Source organism: Geosmithia morbida (assembly GCF_012550715.1).
Source record: "Geosmithia morbida isolate 1262 chromosome Unknown scaffold_5, whole genome shotgun sequence".
Classification (NCBI taxonomy): Eukaryota; Fungi; Ascomycota; class Sordariomycetes; order Hypocreales; family Bionectriaceae; genus Geosmithia; species Geosmithia morbida.
Genome location: NW_023336192.1, coordinates 1,506,784 through 1,524,932, shown reverse-complemented (window position 1 = coordinate 1,524,932; position 18,149 = coordinate 1,506,784). Strand labels below are relative to the sequence as shown.

General features: G+C 56.1%; 6 protein-coding genes across 6 annotated transcripts in view; 3 read left to right on the top strand and 3 right to left on the bottom strand.

Moving 5' to 3' along the window:
• Nucleotides 1–3,128: 3,128 nt before the first annotated feature.
• Nucleotides 3,129–5,433, bottom strand: GMORB2_6448 (ATP-dependent RNA helicase DDX35; the record flags this gene model as incomplete). Its single annotated transcript, XM_035468418.1, has 2 exons — nt 3,129–5,114; nt 5,218–5,433. 2 exons carry the CDS (start codon nt 5,431–5,433, stop codon nt 3,129–3,131), a joined length of 2,202 nt encoding a protein of 733 aa, XP_035322399.1.
• Nucleotides 5,434–6,036: 603 nt separating this feature from the next.
• On the top strand, nt 6,037–7,776 carry GMORB2_6447 (CUE protein; the record flags this gene model as incomplete). The annotated part of the gene is made up of 4 exons (XM_035468417.1): nt 6,037–6,057; nt 6,199–6,634; nt 6,706–7,254; nt 7,379–7,776. 4 exons carry the CDS (start codon nt 6,037–6,039, stop codon nt 7,774–7,776), a joined length of 1,404 nt encoding a protein of 467 aa, XP_035322398.1.
• Nucleotides 7,777–9,222: 1,446 nt separating this feature from the next.
• On the top strand, nt 9,223–14,114 carry GMORB2_6446 (uncharacterized protein; the record flags this gene model as incomplete). The annotated part of the gene is made up of 8 exons (XM_035468416.1): nt 9,223–9,265; nt 10,455–10,591; nt 10,756–10,878; nt 10,970–11,020; nt 11,108–11,903; nt 12,008–12,777; nt 12,847–13,815; nt 13,929–14,114. The coding sequence occupies 8 exons, from the start codon at nt 9,223–9,225 to the stop codon at nt 14,112–14,114; spliced, it is 3,075 nt and encodes a 1,024-aa protein (XP_035322397.1).
• A 341-nt stretch (nt 14,115–14,455) lies between these two features.
• GMORB2_6445 (uncharacterized protein) lies at nt 14,456–15,227 on the bottom strand (the record flags this gene model as incomplete). The annotated part of the gene is made up of 2 exons (XM_035468415.1): nt 14,456–15,024; nt 15,134–15,227. The coding sequence occupies 2 exons, from the start codon at nt 15,225–15,227 to the stop codon at nt 14,456–14,458; spliced, it is 663 nt and encodes a 220-aa protein (XP_035322396.1).
• A 482-nt stretch (nt 15,228–15,709) lies between these two features.
• On the top strand, nt 15,710–16,609 carry GMORB2_6444 (cytochrome c oxidase assembly factor 1; the record flags this gene model as incomplete). The annotated part of the gene is made up of 2 exons (XM_035468414.1): nt 15,710–15,887; nt 16,074–16,609. 2 exons carry the CDS (start codon nt 15,710–15,712, stop codon nt 16,607–16,609), a joined length of 714 nt encoding a protein of 237 aa, XP_035322395.1.
• Nucleotides 16,610–17,006: 397 nt separating this feature from the next.
• The window catches only part of GMORB2_6443 (large subunit ribosomal protein L3), a gene marked incomplete at both ends in the record, with an annotated part of 2,148 nt that continues 1,005 nt past the window's right edge, over nt 17,007–18,149 (bottom strand). The window contains one exon of the mRNA XM_035468413.1: nt 17,007–18,102. Coding sequence (XP_035322394.1) covers nt 17,007–18,102 — 1,096 coding nt within the window. The remainder of the gene's footprint in view (nt 18,103–18,149) is intronic.

The window sequence follows — 18,149 nt, the reverse complement described above, 5'->3', positions numbered from 1 at the left end:
GTACGAGCACCTGAGGGGGAGGACCTGAGAGGGGAAGACCTGAGAGGGGGAGAAGACCTGAGAGGGGAAGACCTGAGAGGGGAAGACCTGAGGAGGGAACCAAGAACCTGAAAAGCGCCGGACCCCATCAGAGAAGTCAAAGACTCAGAAGCCAAGAAAATGCGTGCCGCCTCACCATAGGAATTGGCTGGGATCGCCTTCTAGACTGTTGATATGAACAGGGGTGGTTTTGTGGGCTCGAGCCGAGAATAAAGGGGAGGGGGGGAGGAGGAGGTGAGCGACCAGCCAGAAGGTCTCCATGGTGAAAGCAGGGTTTGTTGATGGAAATTAAAAGTACGGAGTACGGAGTACAGTATCAGAGGTATTATTACTCTACATGTACTCCGTACTCCGTACGAGTATCGATACAGAGTTGGAGGGCAGAAACGGTGAGGCCGACGTTGAATTGCACGTTTTATTACTGTACGATAAGTTAGTTAGCCGTACGTGCACGAGTACAGATTATACATACGGTCTATGATTATCAGCTCTTAAATGACCCTTGTGTCGTCATCAACCACCACCACCACACCACGCACTCACACATTGTTCTGTTCAATTGCCGCCGATGATACATGGTGGCGGAACAAGACAAGAAGGAAAGGAGGCGCGTATGCTATTCTTGTCTACCTTGAACGTCACTGGCAAGACAAACAGCAAAGAGCCAGCTAAGCTTTTTAGTCTCGGTGGCGGACTCGGTGGAGACCCTGACGCAGGAACGCGGGACAATGTGCGACCTGCCTGTATCTGGTCGTAGTGCTTGCTCTCTCGCCTCTACTCTGTACCGCTAGTATTGCCTATAGTTAGTTCCTAGATGAGTAGCAGTATTATCAGCAGGCGTAAAATTGCCAAGCTGTAAAAGAAGAAGGGCCCCGTACATGTCGAAGAATACGGAACATTACTCCGAGGCCTAGCAGCCAATACCGTGGTAGATATCCGTAGTAGCATTACGACGACATACCGCTATATCCACCAGTAGCATTCATAAGAGCGAGTACGTACTCTTGCATAAAGTGCAGCATCTCCGTGATAATAACACGACATGAATACGGGTTGCAACACATGTATCGTCAAAAGCAACAGTCCTTCAGCGATGGATCCGTCAGTCATCAGTACGATGCCTGCATCGCTCCGTACCTTGCTCGACGAGCGCGCCACTCCTCTTCTCCCTCTGCCACACAGACACACACACGCACGCACACACATACGAGCTACGCATGCACCAGTTCAGACAAGAGAGAGAGAGAGAGAAGGAAGGAAGAAGAAGAAGAAGAAGAAGAGAGGCTCGTGTGAGCCCCGCACCTCGTCTCTTACCCCTGACGCTAGTCCAGAAGGGTATTAGACGGGTGCATGTTCCGGTTGACCCACACGCCTTGAACCGGCTTGCCTCCCACCTGTACAGATTACTCGTACTCCGTACCTGCTGTACGATTAGGCTATAATAGCCTGTAGGGACGCAGGGAGTGGTGCAGTGATATTATCATACCACAGGGTACGAGCAGCATTACATATCGATACCTATACGCGCTGCCCTTCAGGCTTCTGACCTCTGCCCAGCGCTCTCTGTGAGACCAACCTTCCAGCCTGCCCTGAGCGCTAGACACTGCCCGGAACACTGAAGAGTACTCCGTGCTAGCTCCATAGTGAGGGAGCATCAGCATCGACGCACAGCACCAGTACGAGTACAGATTATATGCTCGTATATATGTGTACGGAGTATGGAGTACAGGTGACCCGTAATGCATCTCTCCGTCTCCATCTGCTGGTCTTCCTTCCCGGTTTCCGGCCGAATGCCAAGTCATCGGTGTACGGCATGAATCGACGTAAGAATGAGCCCCAAAAATCTCTCCAAATATTCGTTGAATTCTTCAAGCTTCGCCGGGATGGAAGAAGAGGGCAGCCAACGTACTGGTACAGGGCAATAGATTACAGATTAGTAATACAGGTTTCCCCTCATACTCTTTGCCGCCGCAGTACTAGTAGGTATCACTATCGACGACCTGCTAATACTACTGGTAAACAAGTACGGAGTATTGGTGCTGGCTTCATCAACACTAATCTGTGCTGTAGCAGCATCCCCGTCATGCTATTCGAGTGCACGAGCACCACGCTATTTTCGATCGTCATCTTACGCTAATCATGTCGGACGACGCCTACGAGTACGTACGCACTACCAAGTACGAAGCAATACGCACATGAGCAATCTTACCACTACCTGTCGGATATCCACCCTTGTTAAAGTCCGCAACCGCGCAGGGTAATGGGTACCTGTCAATCACCCTCCTCACCCATCATACAGAGCGTACAGGTACGGCGGCATCGATGCTCCGAGGGAGGAGGCAAGGAAAGGGTATTCATGCGACAGACGACTCCCCTCCTCACACCCGTCAGGCAATACTCCGTATTGACCGATACAGGATTATTCGAAACGCGCTGCCGTGCATGGCGTGTCTCCAAGAGCTCTCTCTCCTTCTCGGCAAGCAGAGTTCTCCCTTTCATGCTTACTACTACCAGTCCTTGGTAATGACCGACAAAACAAAACATGTACCCGTACGCAAAGAAAAGAAAGATCTGAGGGGGGAGAGAAGGAGGAAAGCAAGGAAGAGAGAGGAAGATCAGACTCAGACGAGTCATACGGGTGTGATGGTAAGACAGCTGGGGATCCATCTCTGGAATTACCGCCACGTCTGAGAGTCTTCGACTGAGACACACACCTGTTCCGACAGCTCTTCCGATGATGAGGACGGCAGCATTTACGCCCAGGACTGACGACCGCAACGAATACCTCCGTTTAATATTGTCGAGATGCTACTGTTACATGTATCGCTCCATATTGCCACGACCGTCATTCTAATCCCAAAGGTGAACACGTCAGATCTCAGCTGCTATTATGACTTCCACCCCCCCCCCCCCCCCCCAATATCTTCTAGTTTGCCCTCTAAGAGGCTAGTCATTCCCAGCCAAGAATAGCAGTCTAGCAGAGTAGTGGTAGTGGTAGTGGAAGTAGGTATAATGTAATCTGTATAAGAGTAGTGATAGTAATGGTGGTATTATTAGAACGTACGAGTACAGAGAGGTGCGAGTCACAATCATCTGCCCGTGCCACTACCCGAAATTTGGTAGAACTCGGGGGCATACTCTACCAACCAGCTCTGTTCAATCTTGCTCAGGTCCCTGATGAAGGTCTTATCGCCCGTCTCCATGACTTCGTGGAAAATGACCCAGTCGGCCTTGCGGTTGAACATGAGGGAGCTTGGGTGGGCGTGCAGCACCACGCTCGTACTGTCGTCGCCCCCTCCTCCCGCCACACACCGAAACGTGCCGTCAGCTTGCATCCGCGCCGCGTGCGCAAAGTATCCCGCAGTAAGACATCGTCTTATCTGCTCCGCCTTGTGAGCTGGGCTATTGTCGTTCTTATTGTTGCTGTTGTTGCCGTCGCCGTTCTTGCTGCCGTTCTCCCTTGATGGTAGTAGATTGGCCTGTTGATGATCGTGTCTGACTGCGACTGCGGATCCGGCTCCCACGTCGGTGCCGGGAAGCAGCTTGAAGCGTTCCAGGTACCGTCTTAGCTGGGCTCGTACGCTGACGGCCCGCATCATGGACTTGTAGTTGAGGTTGTTATCGTGACAGAACTTGCGCTCCTTCTTGCCCCTCGTGACGAATGCCTGATAGGCGTTGAGCAGGGTCAGGTGGTCGCCCTCCTCGACGGCGAACCGGCGCCGCGACGTCTCCATGTCGGAGCGCCCGCCATCGCTGTCGTGCTGGAACCAGACGCTGCCGCTGCCGCTGTCGAGGCTCGTCATGGCCGCGATCGTGAGCATCTCCTCCGTGCACCCGAACTCCGGTGCCGACAGGAGCGTCTTGGCCATCATAGGCTCCACCGCCACCTCGGCCATGCGCGCCCCCAGCGGCCGGGTCAGCTTGGCGTACTCGTCCAGCGCGCCCAGCGCGTACAGCAGCTCCAGCCCGCGCGACATGAGCTCCGCCGGCGGCGGCGACAGGAAGTCGAACCGCGCGACATTGTCTATCCCCAGCGCCTTGAGCTGAAGGATCACGGGCGCGAGGTTCGACCGCTGCATCTCCGGAATGCTGGCCTCGGGCAGACTCGACCGGTACCCCCCTTCTTCCGTGTAGAGCCTGAAACACTTACCTGGCCTGGTGCGCCCGGCTCGCCCCGCACGCTGCGCGGCCGACGCCTTGGACACGGGCGTCACCGTCAGCGTCTCCATCCCCGTGCGCGGGCTGTACGCCCTCTGCTTGACGAAGCCGCAGTCGATGACGTAGACGATGCCATCGATCGTTACCGACGCCTCGGCTATGTTTGTCGAGAAGACCACCTTGCGCGTGCCCGGCGGCGTCTTGTCGAAGACGTACATCTGCTGCTCGGTCGTCAGGCCCGCGTACAGCGGCAGGGCCAGCAGCGGCTCCCGCGTAGACGATGTACTAGACGTTGCCTGACGCTCCGACACGGCCTGGATGGCATCGTCGATCTCCTCCCGTCCCGTGAGGAACACGAGGATGTCGCCGGGTCCCTCCTGGCTGTGTATGTTGATGACGGTGTCGATGGCTTTCTCCACGTAGTCCTCCGCCGGCGATTCGAGGTACAGTATGTCTATGGGGAACGTCCTCCCCTCCAGGCTGACAATGGTGCCAGTCTTCTTCTCCTGCCTCTGTGATTCATCCCCCCCGTCCTTGCTGCCGTCGACCTCCTTCTCGTCGCTGCCGCTGCCAGTAGACGTAAAAAAACTGAGAAACTCCTCGGCCTGCAGCGTCGCGCTGCTGATGATTATGCGCAGCTCCGGTCGCTTCTTACGGATCTTCTTGAGCAGGCCCAGCAGAATGTCCGTGCTGATGGACCGCTCGTGCGCCTCATCGACCATGATGACAGAATACCGGGTCAGCAGAGGGTCGACCAGCGCCTCTCGGATGAGGAGGCCGTCTGTGAGGAATTTGATCCGCGTCGATGGTGATGTCACATCTTCGAAGCGTATCGAGTAGCCCACTTCCTTGCCGACCTCACATCCGACTTCTTCTGCGACGCGGACTGCCACTGTTGTCGCTGCCACCCGACGAGGCTGCGCGTCCTCTCGTCAGCGTTGTCCTTCCTTGTTCCTTCAAATAGGCCGGTGGTTTTTAAAAAAAAAAAAAAAATAGAGAGAGAGATAGAGCAGTACCTACCTGCGTGATGCCTATGAGCTTCCCATCGGAACACCAGCCCGCCTTCTCAAGAAACTGGGGGATCTGAGTCGTTTTGCCTGACCCCGTCTGGCCAATCACAATAGTGACGGGAAACTCCTCGATGACGTATAAGAGACTCTCTCGATGTTTGGCAATAGGCAAGAGAGCTGCCGGCTTGTGTAGTGCCGGTATAAAAGTTGAGTCAAGGTCAGCCATGGCGTTGGATGAGAAATAAGATCTGAAAGAAAACCGACTTTTGTGACTTTTTGAGAGATGGTTGGAGGAAGAGCTAAGAGTCGAATAACAACAATGACATACAAAATCCAGGCCAAACAACATCTCAGCCTCAGTCGGATTTCCGATATTTAATCATCATAATAACCACACTTGTCTATAGAGAAACAGATACATTCGTATTTTTCACCTTAATCCAGGATGGAAGGTATCGGCCTGGTTTTCACGGTAGAGTGCAGGGTATTGCTACGACGTTGAAATAGAGGAGTAGTCATGTGTGGCGAGTGGCGCCACTACAAGGACCGTGGCTGAGCCATTTCATGCTCTCCAGCTTGTAACGTGTGTACGTGGGGAACGTCATGAGGTTAGTCGTGGCTGAAGCACCCTAAAACTAATCTACCCCCCCTCGTCTTGGAGATGGATCAGTACCAGAAGGCACAAGCTAGATGTCAACTTGCCACCATCATCTCCCTCCTGCAGACCAGACCATCTATATTAACGGAGTGTAATCCGTACATAAAAGAGACACGCGGCGCCTCACAATACACGTAACCCCACCCCACCCGGAATAAAGAGTTACCAACCATGGCCGGCTCGGTTGAAACGGTGAGAGCCAGCCCACCTTAGCTACCCTCGCAGACCGCACATCAGAGAGATGGGCATGGACCCGCCAGAGCTCTCTTGCTTCGAATCCTTGTTTGCTGACAACTAGGTCAAAACGTTGCCCGACCACCACCCCTTATATAGCCAACAAAGGTCACGGCAGACAGCGGCGCTGAATCGCCCACGACTGCCAGACCGTTCGAAATGGATGACGATGATGTCCAGGAGACCAGCGTGATTGGCAGTGGCTCCGAGGCCGCCGAGGCTACTGCTCCTGCTTCCGCTCCTGCTCCCGCCGCTGCCGCCGCCGCCAACGCGACAACGTCGACGACGGCTACGACTCCGCCTGCGGCCTCTGCTGGCCCAGCCGCTGCCGCTACGGCCACGTCGCCTAAGCCAGCGTCCATCGAGGCCGGTGACGATGAGGTGCCCCCTTCCAAGCCCCCCCGGCCACCGACCGAGGCTCAGAAGAACGAGATGATACTCAAGGAGGCCTTTCCCGGCGTGGACGCGCCCGTCATCAAGGCTGTCATATCTGCCAGCGGGGGTAACGTGGAGCGTGCCTTCAATGCCCTTCTCCGTATGCCTTACACGTTCTCCAGGCGCACACGTATATAGCAGCTGACACGAGACCTGCTCTCTCCCATCTAGAAATGACCGACCCCGAGGCAGCCAACAATGAGCCCCAGCAGGAGCAAACAGACGTGCCGCCGCCGCGCCCTCCCCGCCCCCAGGGACGTGCGGAAATGTCCCAGCTCGAGGCCGACGAACTGTATGCGCGCCAGCTGGCAGAGCAGTACGACAACCAGGCGGGCGCGTACGAGGCGCGCACGGCAGCGGCGAACCAGCGGCACCGTGAGGGCGTGCGAGCGGGCCACCGGCGTCAGGCGTCCAGCTACGACGACGACGGCGACAGGGAGTACAGCTTCATCGAGGACGAGCTCCCCGTCATTCGGGACCAGCTCCGTCAGGGTTTCGTCGAGACGCAGACAAAGGTTAACGGGTGGATCAGCACGCTGAAGAAGCGTATCGAGGAGTCGTTTGACGAGAGCGAGGACCCGCACCACCAGCAGGAGCACGGGCAGCAGGGGAGGTACCGCCACGGCGGGGAGCCATCCAACAGGAGGAGCGGAGACTATGATGCCGATCCGCAGGTATTGGGGGATGACTTTGCGGGTATACGCCTGTCGGCTGATGGGAGTGAGTTTATTGCCCTTCCCATTCTCTTCTTCCACATTCAGCCCTTCCTGCCTCCCAGATCATGAGTGGGTGAGGATGCTGACCGAGCGAGCGATAGCCCCCGTAAATCGCACTTTCCAGACAGGACCGTACCGCCACCCGTCGACATCGCCCCGGTCCAACTCGGGACGCAGGGTCGGATTCAAGGACGAGCCCGAGGAAATCAACATGTATGAGAGGTCGCCGCCCGTACCGCCCAAGGACTCTTCGGCCACGGCGGGCGGCGCCAAGGCGAGCAAGTGGCAGCCTCTGTCGTCGGTCGAGCCCCACCCCATTGGGGATAACGACCCTTTCAGCCTGGGCGACAGTGACGACGAAAAGGACAACAGCACTACCACCAAGGACGCCGCGACCAAGGACGTCAGCAGCGCGGCTGCCAAGGATTCGGATAACATCGAGAGGCTGAAGAAGGCCGCTGCCGAGGCCATGTCGGACAATCTCGTTGACGATGGCGACAAGACCAAGGCCAAGACGGACAACTAGGGACGAGGGAGGGAGGGAAACAAGCAAATTTCCCATGTTACGATGAACTCGTTTCCGGCTGAAGGAGACGAGAGAGGGAGCGAGAGAGCGATGCGACTTGGCGTCTCACTACCTGTTCTTTTCCAATCTGGTCATGTCAAGTTTGCTCATTGTGTAGTATATCCCGAGTTTGTTTTCCATTGGCGTTGAAATCATATATACCAGTTTGTCAAGCACAGATGTCGAGTATGAATGCCAAGTACGAGTGTCGTCGGGTACCTATCACTACGAGCAATGGAGCTGTCGAAGAAGAGCTGTAAGTCGGATGTCGGGCTGTTCCCTGTCCGGTACGACCTCCGCCCGCCTCTGGGGCATGCATGGATATGTAAAAAAAAAAAGAAAAAAAAAAGAGGGACGGACCCAATCAGGTCATGCTATTATTGCTGGATAGTATGCAGGTGAAGCTGATCCAGACAGCCTCATGATGTCCCGGGCACAGACTACTGGGTCCACGAGAGAGGGAGAAGGTACGGAAGGGAGTACGGTGATGTTCCATATATCTCTTAGTGACGGAGGAGGGAGGGGCGGAACGGGCACAGACATGATGCCAAAGTTTTCCGGTGGTCCTACCCAGTAGTACGTGTAGTATTCACGCTGCAGATGGGGGAGAAGTCGATGACCTGCCTGATCATACAACAAGTCGATAGAGCTCGGGTGAGATGATTGTGAACATGAGAAGGGAGCATGAGGGGTCTACCATATAAACTGGGGATTGGTCCAGGATGACATAGGACAGAGTCGTCCTATCGAGAGAGCACGGGATGGAACGGAGCATGACGATTGGCAAGTTGGGTGGGGGGAGGGGGGAGGGTTGGAGCGTTCGGCAATAACTACAGAGTACATGTGCGGAGAAGGGTATCATTACAAGTTGGTGCGTCGCGTCTTCTATTATTATTATATGTTCTATTATATATATATGTATGTATATATATATATATATACGTACTTGCAATGATATTTCTCCTTCTAGTTCTGGGCGTCTTCTAGGGGATTCTATGGATCACATCTGTGCGAGGAATACATGCATTACTCGTGATGAATGATGATGACCTTGGATGTATAATGGGTAACGATGCGATGCGATGGATTTGGGTGCTGTGAGTAGCAGTGTTAGCATCCATGGCTTTGATGGCGGTCATCGGTTAATCAACGGGTCAATCAACGGAGGACACGCTCCTCGGGTACTACAGCGCACATTGCGGCCACTGTACAGGTAGAGAGAGCCCAGGTATGGACATCTGTAATACTGTACAGATTACAGATTAATCTGTAGGGGAAAACAAGATGACATCTGAAAATCAGACGCAACCACATGGCTGATAGTCACGACGCACTCGGCTGTACTCAGTAGAGTGGCTTGTTCTAGATTATACGCCGTCTTCCTATAAGAAGATTTTCCTGTCAGCCATGAGTCCCGACAATCAAAGCTACTACCACTCAGTAGCTACTTGTCAGTCTGATCATTACGGCTACTAGTGAACCGTAGTCACGACAAGAGCCGTCCCTCCCCCGGTCTAGCTCTGCCCCTCTCCTCCCTCTCTCCCTCTGCCTCTCTCTCTATATCCCCCTCCACTATCGAGACCCTCTCTCTGAGAGGGACGTTTGTTCTGCCGTTTGCTTCGTAACCGCCTTCTCCTATCCCTTCCCTCTCTCTCCTTTCCCTCTCTCTCTTTCCTTCCGTCTCTCATGCCCCCCCACTTTCCCTAGTGCTGCTCCCATCGTCTTCTCCTTCTTTTCCCTTTCCATCATCTTCTTTCCCATCGAGTCGCGGGGCTTTCCATCTCTCTTCCCCTCCCCCGCGGATCTAAACCTCGTGCGTGTGTGTGCGCGTGTATGCTTTGCTGCCGACTTCCTTCTTCTCTGCCGCTGTTACCACGACACCACACTCTCCCTCTCTATCTTTTTCATCAATTACACCCACGTGCGAGCAGCTGATTGTCTTGGGGGCTTACCGTGTGCGCGCACGCAACTGGCAACCCGCTCACCCGACACGAACGAGGCATCATCTCATCCTCCCACGGAGTCTGGTCGATACTGAGTCTCTGTATATCAACCGCCACCACTACCACTTACCACCACCACACAGTATCACCCCTCCTACCTTGAGCTTTGACGCACATCTGCAAGGAGAAAGAATTGAAGCAGAAGAAGAAACGCACAGACGCTAGACCGGGCCTGTGGTCAGGTCACCCCCCTGCCTTTTTGTACAGGCACGTGTTCTGCTGCCAAATACTACTCCCCCCCTCCCCCCCCTTTGCTTTGCTTTTCTCGGCGGGGCGCAACTTATTTCTTGCCATGACGCATTGTCCCGAGGCCCTGAAACTTTATACAGCTTGAGAAGGAAGGAAAACCTGTAGAGAGAGAGAGACAGAGAGAGAGACAGAGAGAGAGAGAGACAGACAGAGAGAGAGAGAGAGAGAGAGAGAGAGAGAGAGAGAGAGAGAGACACCAATACCCGACGCCATCTCTCCTCCTTCCTCCCTCCCGCCCCCGTCCTTCTATCCATCTCCCTCTCATAGCTCTCACCCCGCCTTCGAACTCCTCTCCGATAGCCTGGCCTAGCTCATTTTCTTCACTGCTGAGCCCGTCCGAACCATCGACACGGCTCAGCTGCCATCATGTACGTGGACCGGTACCAGCCTGCCTCGTCATCCTTCTCGATTCTGACCTCTCGCCGCCCCGCGCTTTTAGGAAGTTCGGCAAGCAGATACAGAAGCGCCAGCTCGAGGTTCCCGAGTATGCGGCAAGCTTTGTCAACTACAAGGCTCTGAAGAAGGTGAGTGGTCCTCTGCTCTCCCTTCTCGGCTCTCCCCTTCCGGGCATTCTCTTCTGGTTCCCACCTGGGAGCTGTCTCGACACCAGGCTTCCTCCTCACCGTACTGCGTCTCTGTGTAGTCTGTGTTGCTGACCAAATGTCTTTTACCTCCCCCCCCCCTCCAGCTCATCAAGAAGCTCTCAGCCACTCCGATCCTCGGCGCGCAGAATGGCTTCGGCCTCGCGACTGCGCCTGCAGACTCGCAGGCTGCCTTGCAGGCCAACAAGGCCACCTTTTTCTTCCAGCTGGTACGCGCCTACGTATCCGTATCCCGATGGAAGATACCCTCCCTAGGGCATTATCCACCGCCGATCGATCCGACTGACCCTGGTTGATTAGGAACGTGAACTCGACAAGGTGAATGCTTTCTACCTCCAGAAGGAGGCCGAGGTAAGTCATTCCCCATCGGGTCGAGGGGGATGGTGCGGAGGAGAGGGAAAGAGGCAAGACAGGGAATATCTGCTTACATCTTTCCAGCTCAAAATCCGTCTCAAGACTCTGCTAGATAAGAAAAAGGTCATTCAATCCCGCGAAGGCATATCTAGACGCTCTGCCAAGTTCACCACACTGGAGGAAGGCTTCCAGCAGTTCGCCACCGACCTCAACAAGCTCCAGCAGTTCATCGAGATCAACGGCACTGCATTCTCCAAGATTCTCAAGAAATGGGATAAGACGTCCAAATCGAAGACCAAGGAGCTGTACCTGTCACGCGCCGTCGAGGTCCAGCCCTTCTTCAACGCCCCCGTCATAAGCGAGCTCTCGGACCAGGCCACGACAAGTCTGCAGGAGCTCGGCGCCTGGTCTGATGGTATCCAAGTCGACTTCCGGTCCTCGGCCCACGTCGTCACGAGCCAGCATTTCATGGGCACCGATGAGGCCGATGCCGACACGCTTCTCCTCGATACCGTCGTCACCGGCAACATCTCGTCGTTACGCGAGCTGCTGGAAAAGATGTGCTTGTCAAGGGACTCGGACGGAGGCGACGCCTCACTCATGGAGCGCGTCACCCGCACATTTCTGACTGCCGTATACGATGCCCCCGCCGAGTCGTTGCGAGTCCTCCTCGATACCAATCTGGTCGATCTCCACTCCTACGACGACATCAACGAGCGCAACTGTCTTCACCAGGCTGCCATCTACGGCAAGCAGCACGTATTGGAATGGGGCCTGGCCGCCGGCGTCGCCGTCGACCAGACTGATGTCTACGGCCGAGTTCCGCTACACTACAGCAGTCTCCACGGGCGCATAGCCATGCTCGAGGCCCTCCTGGATGGTACGTCCATCCCGTGCCTTGACCATCTCCGCACCCCTCCCCCCTCCCTCTCTTCTATGAGAATGCGATTCAAGCTGACACCTGCCCCCCTCCTCCCCCAACAGCCAACCCCAAGACCATTGACCTCATCGACCACGACAACTTTACACCTCTGATACACGCCATCATCCACGAACACCTAGACTGCGTCGGCCGTCTGCTGGAGAAGTCGGCCCGCATCGACCCCGTTTCGGATTCGGACCACGTGCCTCTCAACCTGGCTTGTGAGCACGGCTCGCTACCTATAGTCGAGCTCCTGCTCAAGCACGGTGCCAAGATCCTCCCAGACGCCGAGGGTCTGTACCCGCAACACCTCGTGGCTCGGTCGGGCCAGACGTCGGATCTCCTGATCCTCCTTCAGCAGTACGGGGCCGATCTCGACCAGGTCGACAAGCTCTACGGATGGACGCCGCTGGTGCATGCTGCCAGCGAGGGCAACGTCGAGTGCCTCAAGGCTCTGCTCGAGGCGGGGGTGGACCCAAACATCGTCGACGAGAAGGACCTCCCGGCCATGTACTATGCAGCGTGGGAAGGCCATCTGGAGTGCATGAAGCTCCTCACGCCCTTTAACCGGCAGAAGCTCACACAGCCGCTCGCGGGAGAAGGTGCAGACACGCTCAAAGCCAGCAGCGGCCCGGGCGCCATGTCGATCGACCCCGATGCCATCCCGGTGCTGGAGCTGCCTCCGCCGATCATACCGCTCCGGAGGTATGGGCACAACTTCCTCGACACCAAGACGGTGGTGCAGATCAGTTTCGACGACTCGGAGGAGCAACCGCTGGTCTTCTTCCAGGATGGCAAGTACCCGGCGGCACGCCTGACCATCTCGTCCAAGGTGTCGGATCTGATACCCAAGAACATCATCCTCCCCTTCCAAGAGGACACACGCATCGTGTCGTTCCAGGTGGACAGCCTCGACGCCTTCTCGCTCGACTTTGACGTGTTCCCAGCATACGGCGCCAAGGTGATTGCCAAGACGGTGGTGCTGCCCAACAACTTCAAGTCCGTGCAGGGCAACTCCAAGTGCTGCCTGCCGCTGTTCGACCCGCGGCTGCGCGCCATCGGCCAGATCAGCTTCAACACGCAGGTGATCAAGCCCTTCCAGGGCCAGCCGCTGGAGATTACCGACTTTGAGACGTACTGGAAGGCGACGAGCCAGTTCAGCCAGCCCACCAACGCTGTCGTCACAGGCTCCAGCCTGTCGGGCGACTACGTCCGCCTGTTCGTACAGTACACGAGCGACGGCGTGCCCGTCGTGTGGCCCAGGTGGACCATCTCATGCGGTGGCATAGACGTGCCCGTGTGCCGGCTGTCGTCGGAGCAGTTCGCCGCCACGGCAGCGGCCAATGGCCCTGCCAGGGGAGAGACGGCGGGCCTGCCGTCCAAGGCGGTGCATGACGCGGCCGACATCTACCGAATCCTGGCGGGTGCGGGCGTCACCCTGACCGAGGCCCTCTCGTCCCTGCCGCTGGGAATACACGTAAACCTGCAGGTCCTGTACCCGACGGTCGAGGAGCAGCACAGCCTCGCCCTGGGCCCCGCGCTGGACGTCAACGTCTTTGTCGACTCCATCCTCACCTGCGTATTCGACCACGCCCGCGCCCAGAGGGCCCAGTCGCCCGACTCGGTCCGGTCCATCGTCTTTGGGAGCTACAACCCCCAACTCTGTACGGCACTCAACTGGAAGCAGCCCAATTTCCCCGTGTTCCTGTGCAATGATCTGGGTAGGGAGCCTAGCACCGACGAGGACGGTACCGGCGCGGCGACCCACCCAGTAGAGATCAGCGGCAGGCGCAGCGTGTCCATCAAGGAGGTTGCGAGGATTGCTCAGAGCAATAATCTCATGGGGCTCATGTGCTTCTCACCACTTCTGGTATGCTACCCCTCCGCAGCTACAGCTGGCATCTAGCCCCCCCCCCCCCCCCCCCCCCCCCCCCCACATCACTTCCGTTATAACTGGGTTGCTGACGGTTATTCTCCTCTCAGGACATGGTCCCCGCTCTCGTAGATTCCATCAAGGCTCACGGCCTCGCCCTCGTAACAGATAGGTCGGAAGATGACTCGACCGAGACAGGAGGAGCGGACGCGTCCCAGAGGCCGGCGGCAAAGGGGGTAGACGGCGTTTTGAGAAGTCATGGGATTCTGCGTTTTAACGACTCGATAGACATGTAGACTTGCGTCTGCTCATTCCTTGGTTTTACGGTTTTACGGTTCAAATGTTTCACTATCATCATCGCTAGCCCTTGTTGGACTACTTCTCCTTTGCCTGTTTTTATTCTTTCTTATTTTATTTTTGTCATCTCATCCTTCTTTCGGTTCAATGGAATCTTGTAATAGAAGCATCTCAGGGGATGGGCGAATGGGCGGCCAGGGCAAAAGTAAGCGCCAGAGCAAAAGCAGGATGATGAGACAAAGGATTATTGCCCTCGAGAGCGCTGTGTCATTTATGATTCCTCTATACATGTATAATGAAACATCCCTTTTATCCATATATCGGTACACGGATGACCGTGTCAAGCTCCTCTATACTGATACTTGAGCGACGAAAGCTGCTCCTCCGGATCAACACCGGCCATGACGACCTTGGCGACGACGACGACGCCGTATATCAGCGCGGGTAGGCAGCTCGCCACGACGGCAGAGTGCAGAGAGGCGGCCGCGGCGGCGCTGGACCTGGGCACCACTAGACCGACCAGGATGAGAAGAATGGCCAGCGCACCGTTGAGATACGGCAGGTATCTATCCAGGGGGGAATCTCCGGCTCCTGCTCCGACAGTTCTGCCTCCGCCGCCGCCGCCCATCTTGATCTTGTCCTTGTTCTTGTTCTTGCTGTGATGTCCCGACGCCCGTCTATCATCCAGAACAGGCATGCCGGTCAGAGTGTAGGGGAGGCGATACGTCAGCAGGGCTGTGGACAGGAGGCAGGTTATGCTGAGGAGGGACAGGAGGGTCGTGGCGGGTCGGAAGAGGGAGGGGATGTAGGGGATCGAGGACAGGATGGGGACGACGGTCAGGACGCGCGCGAACAAGGCGTTCTGGGAGGTGTTTTCGATGGCGAGACGTCGGATGAAATCTTCCTGCTCTATGATGATAGTTAGCTGACTGTGGCGGAGAAGGAAGTGTGTCTTTTTTTGGTTTGTCAGAGAGGATGAAGGAGGGGGAAAAGAAAGAAGAAGGAATAAAAAAAATACCCTCTTCATCCATTGCTTCGGGTTGAGAGTCATCATCAGATTCGTCGGCGGGGTAGCGAAATGTGCGACGGAGGCGGGCGCTGGGTATGTCCATTTTTTTTCTTGGGAGGGGATGGGAAAAGAACAGAAAGGGAGGAGGAAGGCTTTGCAAAGATGAGTCTTTGATACTCAAGATGAAGAGATATAAGAGAAAAAAAAAGAAGAGAGAAAAAAAAAAAAGAAACGCGACGCTCTTGAGAAATGGTAAAACAAGTAAAGAAGAAGTGGATGACATGGTAGAAAGAGCTCCGAGAAGAGAGGTAACGGAGTGTGTGTGGTATGACGCACCATGATTCATTCAGGGTCCGGGGCAGCGCACGGTAAAATCCCGGGTCTGCAATAAGTCTGGCTTTGGTGGTATTACGAGATGGGAAAACCTCCCCTCCCATATCATCACCACCTCGCTCTTCAATTAAAATAAAATCACGCGACAACGACAAGTTCAAAAGTTCCTTCCGTGGCAAAGGGGGCAAGGATTTTTTTCTTCCTTCCTCTCTCTCTCTCTTTCTTCTTTTTCTCTTCTTCATATCAAGAAGAATGCTGTCACGAGTTGCTCTTCAGCAACGGCTGGCTACGCCTTGCGTGCGCGCCCGGATAGGAGGACGGTTGAGGACGACGAGGACGACGGGTCACCAGCAGAAACGATGGATGACGCCTGCGCCCAAGCCTGGTGATGGGCCTCTCATGTCACGACGAGCAGATCGTGCCTTGCCCGGTATGTTTTTCTCCCCCCCCTCCCTTCTCCTTCTCTTCCTCTTCTGTCTCTCCTTTTTTACTTCTTCACTTTTCTCACCTTTTTTTCCCTGTGTTTTTTATCTTGATCTTTATATCTATTTTCCCCAGATACGTCGTCCGTTTAATATTTTTTTTTTCTCTGACCCCCAATAACGGCGAACAACAGAGGTCGAACAGGTCAATTTTAGATGGGGTCGGACGCTACCCATCTTCCTGGCCATCGTGACGGTCTGCTCGGTCGCCATCTTCAACTACCAAAAGTCCTCGTCTCCCGTCATCGCATCGACGCTGTACGCGCTGCGAACCGACCCGCGCGCCCGCGAGATCCTCGGCGACGACATCTACTTCAACAACCAGATCCCCTTCATACACGGCACCATGAACCAGCTCCAGGGCCGCATCGACGTCTGGTTCACCGTCAGGGGCACGCGCTCCACCGCCACCATGCGCTTCTCCTCCCGCAGGCCCACGGCCAAGGGCATGTTCGAGACGTCCGAGTGGAGCCTCACCACCGAGGACGGGAAATGGATCGACCTGCTCGACGGGGGGGATCCGTTCAGGGCCATTGGCGGTGGTGGTGATGGCGTTGCCGGCGACGACGATTTCGTCATTGCCGTCGACGACGAGGCCCTGGTTGCCGCCGCCGCCGCCAGTCAGAGCACCCGCGGTTATCGGCAGCCGAATACCTCTTCTTCCAAGTAGGGTTTTGTCTCTGATAATATTACGTCGCGGAGCGGTTCCGAAGGAAAAAAAAAGAAAAAAAAAAGAAAAAAAAACGGACTTCATGTGTACGTATAGGTGAGAGAGGGGAGAGAGAGGGAGGGTGCATGCATTGATTCAAGATTTTTTAAAAAAAAGAGGGCGCAACGAAAGACGGTTTAAAAAAGAAGGCATGGTGGAATCTTTGCTCTATCTGTACAATATAATATTTCTTGTATGATACAAATATGCCCAATCGACTCCGGCAGACATAAATCTTGCCAGGAGAAAACAAAAACAATGGTTTTGATACATGGCTGTCAACAGCATCTCTCCCAACTTCCCCTCCCTTGTCTGACAAGTTGCTTCCCCCCCCACCCCACCGCCACTGATACACCCACTACAGATCAAGGTCAGGCTGACGCTGCTTCTTGAGGTCAATATGGGCGAGACGGGCGGCGAGGAGTCTCTCTTCGAGGTCGGGATTCCTCTGGCGCAGGATGTCGAGGGCCTTCTCGCGGTGAGAGAGGGAGGGGGCCTTTCGCTTCTTGGAGTCCTGGATCTTGAGGGTGCGGCCCTTGGGCCCGGGGACGGGACCGCTGACGAGGACGGTGCCGAGGTCGTTGTCGACGGCCATGACCTTGAGGTTCTGGACGGTGACGGACTCGTTACCCATGCGGCCCGGCATCTTCTTGCCGGGGAGGACGCGGGAGCCGGAGCCCTGGGAGGGGCCGACGGACCCGATGGTGCGGTGGTTCTTGGAGTTTCCGTGCGAGGCCTCCTGACCGCTGAACCCGTGGCGCTTCATGCCGCCGGCGAAGCCCATGCCGCGCGAGTTGCCCCTGACGTCGACGTACTGGCCGACCTTGAACCAGTCCGGCTGGAGCTGGGCCCCCACGGGGAGCAGGCCGGCGCTGTCGCGCACCATGAACTCGGCCAGCTCCGCCTTGGGCGCCACCCCCTTGGCCTCGTAGTATCCCAGCTGGGGGGATGACACGTTGCGCGCGTCCTTGGAACCCCGGCCGATCTGGACGGCCCAGTAGCCGTTGCTTTCCCGCGTCTTGTTCGCCACCACCTGCACCTGGTCCAGCTGCAGTACTGTGCATGGGATCCGTTGCTTGCCAACGTACATGGCCGTCATGCCCTTCTTGGTTGCCAAGACCCCCGTCCGAAGCGGGGTCGTGTTCTCCCGTCGCTTGAGCGCTGCCGCGGGGCCCGTCGTCAGCGAGGGAAGCCCGGACGACGGTTGGTTGAATCGCTTGTGCTTCGATCGGGGGGGCTCCGTCACCCAGCCGTTGTGGACCGAGCGTCGCGGCAGCATGAGGAACGGTGACGACGACGGCATCGCCGCCTGCTGCTGCCGCATCAGCGGCCGCGGGAGCGCCACCCGCAGAGGTAGACGGGGAGGCATTGTGACTTGTCGTTGATGGATGGGGTCGTTGGTGGTGGTGGTGGTGATGGAGGAGGTTTCGTGGTGAGAGTTGCCAAGATTCGTCCTGGGGGTGAAATTTTGGGCGAGTCGGCTCGGATCATCTACGGCTGC